General features: G+C 29.1%; 1 protein-coding gene across 1 annotated transcript in view; it reads right to left on the reverse strand.

Moving 5' to 3' along the window:
* LOC117181407 (dnaJ homolog subfamily A member 1) overlaps positions 1 to 8,504 on the reverse strand; it is a 14,750-nt gene extending 6,246 nt beyond the window's left edge. Inside the window, exons 1-4 of the mRNA XM_033374027.1 lie at positions 8,318 to 8,504; positions 6,626 to 6,826; positions 2,933 to 3,221; positions 2,433 to 2,772 (exon numbers count right to left, since the gene is read on the reverse strand). Coding sequence (XP_033229918.1) covers positions 2,433 to 2,772; positions 2,933 to 3,221; positions 6,626 to 6,757 — 761 coding nt within the window. The 5' untranslated portion in view covers positions 6,758 to 6,826; positions 8,318 to 8,504. The remainder of the gene's footprint in view (positions 1 to 2,432; positions 2,773 to 2,932; positions 3,222 to 6,625; positions 6,827 to 8,317) is intronic.
* Between the last annotated feature and the right edge of the window lie 4,998 nt (positions 8,505 to 13,502).

The raw sequence follows: 13,502 nt of genomic DNA on the forward strand, positions 1-13,502 counted from the left end.
TTTTGAAAATTAAAATTCGAAAATTTTTTCTAAAGCCTCCAGGGGACTTCGTTTTCGCACGAAAAAAATTTATGTGCCCTTATTGCATCCGGACCCACAATTCATGACATTCATTCTAAACATCCCTTAACACGCTAGAGCAAAAATTGCAAAATAATTCATTTTTAAACAAATACTTAAATTTTCTACAAAATCTTAACCAAAAATTAATTAGTTAAACTTCTGCGGAAAAAATTAATTTCCAACAATAAATACGGATTTTTATTTAAATACTAAAAATTTCAACCTAACTGCTGAATTTTCAACTAAAATGATGAATCTTTAAATGAAATAATCGAATTAAAGAAAAAAAAGCATTTTTACTGAAAAAGATCAATTCTCAACAAAAAATTTAATAAATGAATTTTAAGTTGAACAAAAATAATCCTCAACCTCAAAATTTACAAACAAAGTGACGAATTTTTAACTAAAATTGTAAATCTTTAACTGGAATTGTCAAATTTTAAACCAGAAAGATGAATTTTCAACTACAATGATGGATCTTTAACTACAATAGTTGAATTTTTGATCAAATAGATGAATTTTCAACCAAGAATATTAATTTCTACAAAAAAAGACGAACTTTCAACTGAAAATTATAATTTTTACATCAAAACCAAGTGAAATAACTAATTAAATTTTTATTCAAAAAATGCATGTTCAAACAAAAGAGATGAATGTCTAAAGAATGAATTAAATTTTCGGCAAAAATATTCTTTTTCAAGCCAATTAGAAACCCAATTCCAATTAAAAACATTAGAATTCTTTTTAAAAATTCCCGTTCCATGTCAAAATTTTCTCGTTTCAAGTGAGGGTTATATTTCTTTACGATATCTCCCCGTCCTAAAATAAAAACGATAATTATTTTCTAAAATTCCAAATTAAATTCAGCATAAATGATGTGTGAACGAATAAAGTGTGACAAATTCCTTTTTTGACAAAATTGGGAAAATTATTATTTCTGTATGTTTGGAAGATCATCAATTCGATTGTCAAACTTAAATGAGCGAAAAAAATCTCACAGAACAAAAAATTGCAGAAAGTTTTTCTTATAATGGAAAAAAGTAAAAATTCTTTCTCTCATAAATTATAGATAAAAATGTACAAAATCAGACTCAAGAAACGCTAAATTCTTTAAATCATAATAGCTCTCTTTTTAATTAATAGAAAGCCTGTTATTTATCGGGGTTTCACAGTAAAATTGTCAAATTTCCTAAGTTAAGAGCATTAAATGATAGTTTTACGTGAGCAAATAAGTTGATTAATATTAAGTATCTTAAATTATATTCGTAATTTCTTATTGTAATAAAAACTCTTTTGATGCATGAGAACAATTTGAACAATAATGAATTATAATTTAATCAGAGTATACTGAAATGATCTAAAAAATCTAAAATTCATAAACCATACATAAGCAGAAATGACTTATCCAAATTGATCAAAATTATTCAAATAAGAATTTAAATTTTACATCCCAAAATATTCCTTGAAATCCCTTAACATACTTTAAAGTTACTTGCATTTCTTTTAGAAGTGCTGTAAAATCTTTTGTAATATTTTTAAATACTTTGAAAATCCTTCAATATCCTTTCAGACCCTAAAAATTCTTTGAAATCCATTGAATCCTTTAAGAGTTGTTGCGATATGCCCTGCAATATTTTTAAACCCATTAAAAAAGGTTTAAATCTTTTAAAATCTATCAAAACCCCTTAAAATCTTAAATCGATTTTATAGATATTCTGTGAGCCGTTCAAATCTTTGACAATACTTTACATATTCTCTATAAATGATTAGAAACCACTTAAAATCATTTTAAATTCCTTTGAAATTCCATGACATTCTTTGCCACCTCCTTAAGTGGGCGAATCGTAAAATCGCTTGAAATAATTCGAATGATCAACCACTCAGTATTAAAGAATTAACGAATATGATTTTTTTTGTTCAATGAAATTATGTTTTATTCTCTTATCAAAGTAAAAGAAATAAGATCTGTATTTGCAAAAACAATGAAATATTTTGCCACCATAACGATAACAAATTAAATTAACAGCAATTGTAAACAAATTGAAAATTAACAGTGGACTGCATTTTTACATTTCGAATGTAATAAATAGACTACAAACTTTTCGATGTTCATTCCACACTCTTTTTAATTAAATAAAAATAAATTTGGCAATGTCAAAACCGATAAGAAAGCCAGAATTTTTATTGAAAAAAAAAGGAAAAAATGAAAGAAGGAGATTTGGACGATGCCTTTTTCTTTCCTCTTTTTTAAATTCAAAACGGTTACATAAAGGAGTGTCTCGTCCAAATTTGATCAATATATACTTTTTTTCATTTCTGCGAATTTCGCAGTAAAAGCAATAATAAATGATTCAAGTATACAAACTCACTTAAAAATTTCGTGTTCCTTTTCATCAAGAAGAATCACGATGTCACCAGGCTCCAATCCAGGTTCTTGGTCACCCTCTCCACCAAAAACAATCTTTTGTCCATCAACCATGCCCTTATCGACATGAACCTCCAAAATTTTCCGATCTCGAATCGTCTTTCTGCCGCTGCACTGCTTGCATCGATCTTTGGGATTAATACGCTCTCCTTGGCCCTGACAATCCGTACATATTGACTGCAATCGTTGTAGCATTCCTGGCCCCAATTGTTCAACTTGTACAGTCATACCCGTGCCGCTGCAATTGCTACATTGTTCTACAGCTCCTTTCTTTCCACCGACACCTAAAACCAAATCCTTAGGTTACGTTTTATCTTTTGTCGAAATTAAATTCACGGTTGGTTTGAGTAAATAACGCCACTAGATATATCGGGTGTGGTTGTTCAATTATTATTATCTAACGCAGTTAAATAACTTTTTCCCCTTCAACTTCTCAAATCTCACCTTCACATTTATCACAGATCACGTTCTTTTGAAGCGCTAGTTTTCGCACAGTTCCTTTGTACAGTTCTTCGAGAGATACTGAAAGTTGGTGAATTACATTTTGCCCCTTGCGTTCTCTTCGGCCTCTTGCTCTTCCTCTGCCACCACCAAAGAACATTTCAAAGATGTCCATAGGAGACGAACCAGATGGTCCACCACCTTCTTTCAAAGCCTGTTCGCCACCTTGATCATAAATGCGTTTCTTCTCCGGGTTGGATAGAACTTCATAAGCTTGTGAAATTTGTTTGAACTGCAATCACAAAATATATCGAATTAGTTTTAAAATTGCAGTCTCTAGATCTTTTGTTCCACGATAGGATTTTAAATCATTGATTAAAATTGATTTTTTATACAGGACAAAAGTTCCTATTCTTTTCATTTACATGGCATTTAAAATCCATTGGATTTGTTTATGCATGAAGTTACAGATAAACATTAACTACCTAATGTCTGGCACATGATTACACATGAAAAACATAAATGAGAATAACAATTTTTCGAGCCTGGAAAACTGAAAATTAGTGATTACGCTTTACAAGTAAAATATCCAAGGACAATCTTCAAACTCTTCACTTTTTTTAAATGGCTCTTTTTCCCTTTTGTTCAAGAAACTTCCCCTTTTCCCTTTTTTTGTTCGATTAAATGCGAATTAAATAATTTATAAAATAAATCAATCTTTCTCCAAATTAAACCTCAAATTACAGTTTTAAAAAAGAGAAATTTTTTGTAAAATTTTGAATGAAAATTCATAAAGAATAAAGAAAAACGACGGCCAAGAAGAAAGAAATTTGATAATTATAATCCAAACATTTCATTATTGTATATTGTTTTAATTGTGTGAACTGTATGAATATTGATAAATAAAACGTTTATATTTATTTTCATATTATATTTTATTTTTGGGAAGGGTATTAGTTCCAATTTGGGTAAGCCCTGAAATAAGGATATCCAAATATTTTTGGTTGAAAGTTATCTATTGTTAATTGAAAAGTATACGGCATATTATGTTTTTAGTTTAGAATTCATCCCTTTTTGTTAAAAATTCTGCTATTTGGATGAAGATTAATTTTCTTAACCGAAAATTTAACTAAAAGATTTTTGGATGAAAATTGACGTTTTTCTATAATTATTTGGCTGAAAATAAATCGCTTAACTAAAATCTCAACTACAGTTAACCATTGCGTAATTCACGGACGTTCAAGCGACGTTCATTTGCTGTCCCAGCCTTGTGCCAATGCGCGCGCTGTAAAAACGTGTACGCATTTTCGCATCCTATATGTCAGTGTTTTTGTTGACATTTACTGTTGTAAATTAAAATGTTTTTTTTAAATTTGCAATAACGTCCGTAAGAATCAATATTTTTTTTAATGTTCTCGTGCTCATTTCAAATTTATTTTTCAAGTTTGTAAATATATGAACCATACAACCATAAGGTTTCTATGAAAGTCCCTTGAAATATATATTAAATTTTTATTTGCCTACCAACAAGATGTTTTCACATATCGTCAACTTGATACTGTGATAGGATTTTTTTTAAAAAGATGTATGCTCATAAGCTGCCGCCATACTGTAGAAAATTAGCTTCGAAAAAGGCACAAGAATATTGAACAGAATTAATCATTGCGGAAGTTATTTAAAATTTAAGAAAACATTGAATATTACAATATTTTTACAATATCTACTGAAAAAATAAACAAAATGACTTCATCCTGGTTACGGCAGTGTACGACGTGACAAATATAACATTTCCTTGAAATAGTACAATGTTCCAACTAAAAAACAATACAATAGAATAATCTAAAGGACTTAAAAATTTCGCGGAAGTGACTTTTGTAGCATGACGTCCCGGTCATGCTAGAATAGATGGAAATGGCTCTTTAGAGAAAATATTCCAAATGTGAGTTATAAATGTCTGAACAATACTATTTCTCAAGTGTAGAAGGCATTTGCCCAATTCTGTTCCATTCATTTATCGGTTGAAGATCTTTCAGTTTCTCAAAATACAATCCAATTCTGATTAAATCGATCTGATACACTTGCCTCAAATTTTTTATACTTTATTTCGTGAAACTGAGAGGTCGTCAATCGACAAAAGAATGGAACAGGATTGAGAAAATACATTCTACACTTGACAAATATTACCATTCGTATATTTAACAGGCTTAAAAAAACATGATTTATTTATTTTAAATTATTTATTTATGACTTACTTTCAGAATATTTTCTCAAAAAAGTCGTATGTATTCCAATGACGTCATGCTAAAATATTTAATTCAAATCAACGAGGGCTTCTCGTTCTTCGGGCCTCTTTTTAATTGGTCAACCATTGACTCGGGCGATATCCTAATCGCAATTTGAGCTAATTTGTTAAAAATTCATTTTATTGGTTGAAGATTCAAATATTTTATTGAAAATGCAATCTCTTCAAATGCAAACCGACCTATTCCGATTAGTTTTAAAATTTATTGTTTTTGTTGAAAATTCAACTTCTTAACATTTCAATATAGCATAATCTTTTTTTTTGTTGAAATTTCAACTACTTGGTGGAAAGTTAATATAGTTTGTTAAAATATCATTTAATTGGTTGAAGATTCAACTTTTTTTTTTGAAAATTCAACTACCTGGTTGACATTTGAAATATTTTGTTGAAAATTAAGCTACTTCGTTGAAATTTGAACTATTTTGTAGAAAATTCGTATTTTTTAATTAAAAATTAAACTGCCTAGTTGAAAATACGTATTTTTAAGTTGAAAAATCTATTATTTCGGTACAAAATTCAATTATTTTGTAGAAAATTGACTTTGGATGAAAATTCATACATCCGGGCAGAAAATGCAACTGTTTTGTAGATAGTACGGCTTTTTTCTCGAAAATTCATCAATTTGATTGATATTTTATACTCTCTTGAATTAGAAATCTTTCTTCTTTGAAAACTGATATGTTTTGGTAGAAATTTCATCTTTCTTGGTTGAAAGTGCAACTGTTCGATTAATAATTAATCTGTTTTGGTTGTGGATTAAACTATCTTCTTGATCATTTTTCTTCTTTAGTTTAACTTGAATGTATTTGATTTAAAATAAAAATCTTCTTTGTTTCTTTACTAAAGATTCAGAATTTCCATTATTTTGTTAGAAATTCAACTATTTTGTTAGAATATCATGTTATTTTGTAGAAAATTTAACTGTTTTGTTAAAAAATCCTACTTTAGAGTAGAAAATTCGTCCTTTAGGATTAAAATTTTAATAATTTTTTACAAAATTCGTTTTTTTTGTCTGAAAATTTAACTACTTCTTACAAAATGCAACGGTTTTTAGTTTGAGTTTAATATGTCTTGTTCAAGAATTCGACCAATTGGTTGAAAATTCAGCTATTTGGCTGAAAACAACTCGGTAGTAAAAAATTTAACAAATTTGTTGAAAATGCAATATATTTACATTGTACAACTTAGGTGTTTTATATTGAATATGGTACCTTTACATTCATTATATTTAAAATAACTTTTTTTTCTCTATTTCGTGAACAATTACCCTATTTCCCCAGGTTTGAGAGAATTTTTATATAGTCTTTTGTGTTTTCTGTGAATAGAAAAGGGAGGGGCGGCGATAAGTTTTCATAATACTGTTAAGTATCTTTTGAACATCTCATTATATTTACCTTCTCGCCTTCATTGGGATTTTTGTCAGGGTGATACTTCAAAGCCAGCTTTCTGTAGGCTTTCTTGAGATCTTCTTGTGTACATCCGGGTTTTACACCCAGGACGTCGTAGAAGGTAGTTTCCTTCACCATTCTCGATCTTTAAGTTTCTGACTCAATTAGAAAATTCTTTTCGAAGAAGGGAAAAGCCAAGAATACGACCTGAAAAAAAAATATATATATATATATATATATCAGTAAATAATTATTTATTTTATTACCAATAAATTCAAATAAACCCACTACAAAATTAACAATTGATTAAACTATTAAAACTTCAAGAATCATTTTATACACGCCTATTTCATTATGTTAAAAGATTTAGACTTAAAATGTGTCTTTGAGAGTCAATTTAAGGAATGACATTGTTGAATGTCACTCAAACACTTAAAACGGACTTTATTAGTTATTGGCAAATTACAAATTGTAACTCGTTCTAAAATCAAATTCTATTTAATTATCATATAAAAAAGCTTTTACTTTTTAGCAGAATCGTCTACTAAAAATGCCAACTTTTAGAAACAAAACGGGAGATAAATAGAACTTGATTTATTAAAAAAAAAAGTATTACCCATGAGGCATTCACCAAGTTGGCGACTGACATTGAAAATTCTAAAATATACCAGATAAAAAGCAAACACTTATATATATATATTTTTTTTTTTTCTCGTATATAATTATTTACTTCCGCGTGTAGAATGAAAATACAAAAATTGATTTAACCTTTATTACTGATCTAAAACATTATAATAAAAACATGCCTCATTTAATATATTTTTTTGAATAGTCCAGACTTTAGATATTAACACAAGAGAGAAAAATACCTCATGCCCAGCAAGAGAGATGTAAATAAAACTAGACTTTTTTTCTCTCTTTTTAAAAAAAATTACCATAAAAAAATTTCGAAAAAATTCAAATCGAAAAAGAACTTCGTCAAAACTTCGAAACAATATACACTTTAAAAAAAATTTTGAAATCGATTAAGATTACGAGGCTGAAAGCAGTCAGCAACTCTCGTCAAATGATTTAAAAATGGCCGACGGCACGATGCTCCTCCGATGAAAATTGTTACCTTCGATTTTCGAAGATTAATTATCAGCATCTTGAATATATATTTTGACTGAATTTAACATCCATATAAAACTCTATTCTACATAGCCCTGATCTTTCTAGAAAATTATCCCCTCCTCCAAATTATAACCCACGTTATCATCACGCAAAAATAGTTCCAAGATATATCTAGAACTTTTAATCCCATTTTGATTGAGGATGAAAGTTGGTTTTAAGGTTAAGTGATAATATATTTCTGAAATTCCAAGCTTTTAAGGAAATGAAATATTCTCGAAAGACATTAGTCATCGGGGATTCGTCGTTTGGATCGGACTTGAACGCACAATTTGCATTTTTAGACAAAAAATGCGAACTGAATCTTCGACCTTCGAACCGGAATAGGCTCAAATGAACGAATTTCAATCCGAAAACCGTTATGAAATGAATAGAGAGAGCGTTTGTAAGATTTCTTTAGCGCGAGTTGTTTATCTTTGTGGAATAAGAATCCGTGAATTGAATCGATCGAAAGAAAATTCAGACACGTAGTTGTCACGGCATTTTCGAGGCTTCATGAAAGAGGGAAAAATGAAGTTTTTTCTGTACCTGCTTTAATAGAGAAACTCTTTATCTCCACTAGCACTCTGCGTCGTTATTTGCACTCGCGTGGTCAGACAGATTGTAATAAACTGTCTTCTCTTCTCGTGCTTCTCAATGCTTCTTCGCCTCTGATTCTCTGAATTTTCTCGAAACTTCTTCCTGCACGGCGCGGTTGGATCAAATGTTCAGTTCAGCCATGGAACACAGAAGTGTAGTAGATGGGTTATGTTATGACGTGCCTCTTTTTTGAACTAGAGATACAGGGCTAGGGCCATCGAACCCCTAGTTTCAATTTCAGCGCGGTAAAATTTAAACATGATTGGAAAATTTCCGTGTTTGTATAATTGAAATGGAAAATATTGAGTACTAGAACGTTAGCAATATATAGGGGATGTAATTTACCATTTATTACGCATAAAACTATGAGGGAGTTTTATGTGGGCCAATGAAACGTTTCACTTAATCATTCAAAGTTTCATCATTCAATAAAACACTTTAAATTCCTAATTTCCAATAAAATATTGAATTTTCAACAAAATAGACGAATTTTCAACCAAATAGTTTAATCATCATCCGAAACAGATTAATTTGTACATCTGAATCAGTTTTTATTTTTTTAACAATTTCGATCAGTGAATAAATTATATAACTGACTCATAGCTGAAATCAAGTCACTAATTGATAATGATAAACAATTTACTGATTAAAATTAATAGATGTACCCAAACAGTTACATTTTTGGACAAAAAAGATTTAATGTCTAACGAAAGAGATGCGTTTTTAAACCAAAAAGGCGAATATAGAACCAAATTTGCAGCGACACACAGGAAAGTATAGGCAAAGGTAGGTGTATAATATGTTTGGTATAGGTATATTATGTACATGTTTTACAGAATTTCGGGTAGGGGGGGGGGTCTATTCCCCTCTGGATACGGCCTTGAAAATAATTACATTTTCAACAAAAAAATTATAGATGAACTTTCAACTTATATGATGATCCTTCAATTGAAATAATTGCTTTTATTTCCAACAAAAAAATTAATTTTAAACCAAAGAAAATACAGATTTTTAACAAAGACGTTATATTTTCAACCAAAAAAATGAACGTTTCTCTTATATGAGGAATCATTAACTAGACTAAATAATTTTTCAACAAAAAAAATTAATCTGAAAAAACAGATTTTCAACAGAATAGTTACATCATTAACCAAAATGATGAATTTCAAATTATATGATGAATCTTCAACTGGAAGCATCCAATTTTCAATGAAAAAAAAGTAATTTAAAAAAAATGAATTCTTGAACAAAATAATTAAATTTTAGACGAAAGAGATGATTTTTCAAGTGAAAATAATGAGTTCTCTACCGATAAAAATGTATTAAAAAAACATTACGTTTTTCCCCGACGAGATGAATTTTAAAAAAAAAAGTTCTTTTTTAACCAAATAGTTGAATTTTCAAACATTCACAGTTAAGTTTCCAATCAAAAATGATGAATTTTTAACTAAAGTGTTTAATTTTCAATAAAATAAATACATATTATAACTACATAAATAAATTTTCGATAAAATAAAATATATTCTAATAATATCGTTAGTATTTTTATGGAAAACGAGAAAAAGGTGTAAAAGGGAGGAAAAGAGGAGACTGCTAAGTCTGTGATAAAGAAATAGGAATTTTGATTTATTTTTTAATAATTAAAAAAAACCAGCTTAGAAACCTGGAAATTTTGCTTAGAAAATAAAATTTATTGTCCACTGCAAAATTTTTTCAGTTCGGACTACACACTTTTAAATCAGGACTACACAAAAGTGTGTGCCACAAAGTCGGATCCAGTGGCGTAGCCAGAATTTCACAAAACGGGTTGTTTTCATGGCTGAACATAAAGTGAGTTCCTACTTAGAGGGAAAAATTGGGTACTAAAGTAAGAAATAAAATTTGTTAATATCATATTTATTATTATTATGATATTATTCCTTTTTGAACATTAACTTTTAAAATGTTTATTTAATATTGTACTAATGTACTCAGTCTAATAATAACAATAATATTAATAATAACAGTTCAATGTAGTATAGTATTATTTTATATTCAAATTTTTCAATTATAGAATAAATAATGCAGCAATATTAATTACATTTGCTATTCGACTAGTTCAGTATCAAATTTTTTTCTCTTAAGAAATTTGATAGACATTAAATGATTCAATATCATTAAGAAATACATTAGCGTTTGTATATGAACATTTTTTAAATTTCCCAAATTTAAATTGTCCTCATTGATTGGTTGAGCATGCGGTTTTTTCGTAACGTAGGTTCACATGGAAGTGCCAGCAGTTCGCTTGCATGAAATTGTGTTGCGTACAATTACAAACTGAAATTATTTTAACTTTTAAATATTGAATGTCTACTTTCAAGCATACGGAACACTTTTCTGCTTTCCTTTTAAATCTATTTAATTAAATTATGTACTAAGAAACTCATTTGCGAAAATGGGTACTAATTTCATTTTACAATGAGTACCATAGATTGCCCGCCGCTTAAAGTTTACAGTATTATGGTTCACATTTTGTGTTTTAGAAATAAATAGGTTTATTAGGGTTCTGGAAAATTTCTATTAGGGAGACACCTCATTACCTGTGAGAGTGGGCGGGGAAGTATTTTAGGAAGGTATATCGGAAAAACGAAGGACTGAGACGGTATACAAAAAGGAAGTGGATGTACGTCTTCCATCGTCAAGGGGTGGGGGGTTCTAACACCGAAAACCCCTCCCTTGGCTACGCCACTGGTCGGATCCATTTATATTTTTGGCCTTGTATTACATTATAATAATTTTAATATTAACTTTGATATCGCATTACATTAATATACATTATTAAATAATTAAATGTTTAAATTTATTACTTAAAAGCATTTGTTATATAATAAAAATGTTGGCACTTTAATATTTGGAATTTTTGAAATTCGAAAGTATTGAAACTTTACAATCCCAGCGCTGTAAAATTTAAACATGATTGAAAAATTTTCATGTTTAAGGGCATGTGACACAGCTAAATTCCTATATTACCGACCTCACATTTTCAGTTCACTGAATGTTTTTTTGAACCTAAGAACCTTTTTTGTAAATAAAATATCGAGCTGAAACTTTGGAAAATGTATTAGAGTACAATAAAGTACGCTTAGATACTGCATTTTGGTAGGAACTTCACTGAAAATTATTTTATCTTTTTTCTGAACTTCGACCTTTTTTGAACGTTCCAACTTTTTTTATACACAAAATATCGGTCTCAAACTTTGAGAAATGCAAGAGCCGAAAGAAAACTACGTTTAAGTACAAATCTTAATAATAAAAGATGTAAAAAAAAATATATGAACTATCAAGTCCATCGGAATCAGCCTGTAACGTTGTACACGAAAATAAGAACCCTGGCGGCCACTAGACGAGGCTCTAGATGTATATATGGCTCTAGATGTATATCTAGATGTGTATATTGGGAATTGAACCACAAAACTTCTGATTTCCGGTCAGGTGCTTTTCCAATTAAGCTATTAGAGGGATCAGAATGAAGGCAGAAAATCTACACAATATCGATTCCCAATGAAGTGAAGATCGAGTAGGATCTTTTTTTCAAGAAATAATTTTAATTTAAAAATATTATTTTCCATCTAGTCTTATTCAGACGTTAAGCATTTTTCTGTTATTGAAGATTCTTAACTTGATCGATATTGTGTAGATTTGCTGCCTTCATGGTATGGAAGGTTGATCTACTGCCGGTAAGGTACGATTTCTGATGATATAGCAGATAAATTTAAAAAAAAAATTAAAATATATGCAGATAATCAAAAATTCCAATATTACGCTAAAAGACGCAAGATACGTAAAAAATCTAAAAGAAGACTTGTAGGATATTTTGCTTTATACATGTATAAAAAATAATATGAAAACCAAAATCCTATTATTTGCATAACAACGTGAAATAGAGAAAAATATCTAAGAAAAGGATTTTATTTTTTACGGTTATTTTAAGGTGGTTCAGAAAATATAAATTTACAACTGTCTGTCAAAAAACGAGTGCTCACCGCGAGTGTCACGATAATATTGTGTTCCTCAAAGCCTACAGAGCTTTGAGAAACTTAATCTTTAACTTATTTAAGCAAAAAATTCAGAATATGAACACGCATATAAATACTGCGATCTAAAGAGATGTTTTCGATAAAGTTTCATTCAAGCATTCTAAATGTAAAGAATAAATATCTGAGCGGGAATCGCGGGAATCAAAAGACGCGCGCTCAAGCTTGCAAGCCACGGGCACAGCGCACGATGAGAATGTGCTCGTGACAATAAATAGTTCATTTACGGATTATTTTGTTACAAACTAACAATTAAGAGATAAATGTTTTTGAAACTTTCCAAGAATTTCTGACCTTTTGGTTTAAATTGAGAAATGTAAGTCAAAATATTTATTTATTCTGATCAACCACTCGAGTAAAATTCAAAAATACATTTTTTCGATTTTGAAATGATGGGGTTCTCAATTTTAAAAATCGGGACATAATTTGCATACATAGTAAAATACATAAATTTCTATAAAATATTATATAAAAAAATAAAATAAGAAATAATTTTATTATATAATTTTATCGTTTCATTATAATTTATTTATTTTATAATTAATGACACAACCATAGAAATTCACGAATTATAGCTTATTTAAATTAATAATCGTGAGGAATGCGGTGTTCCTATAAAATTTAACTCTACATCTAAAAACTCCAAATCGCTAATTATACATGCGAGAACGCTGTACGATTATATTAATTAAAAAAATTAATTATTTTAAATTTCAACTCAATATGTTTATTAATTAAAACTTTTAATGTCTTGAAACGTCTAGTTTCATTCAATAGTACTTCCACCGCCTCTTTTTCAAAACAACAAAATAATATTATTCATAGACAGTAAATTTTAATTGCGAAATGACTAATTTTTTCCATCATTAAATGAAAATAATAAATCAAAATTCTCGATATAAAATTTGTATTTTTAAGACAAATAACAGAAAAAAGTCTAAGAGTAGGAAAAAAAGTTCTCTGTGCATTTTTTGACCTAGAAAAAGCTTTTGACAAGGTAGATAGAAGTAAACTTTGGGAAGTCCTGAAAGAGTATGGAGTCAATGGATGGATCCTACAAG

Source organism: Belonocnema kinseyi, chromosome 10 (assembly GCF_010883055.1).
Source record: "Belonocnema kinseyi isolate 2016_QV_RU_SX_M_011 chromosome 10, B_treatae_v1, whole genome shotgun sequence".
In the NCBI taxonomy this organism is placed as follows: Eukaryota; Metazoa; Arthropoda; class Insecta; order Hymenoptera; family Cynipidae; genus Belonocnema; species Belonocnema kinseyi.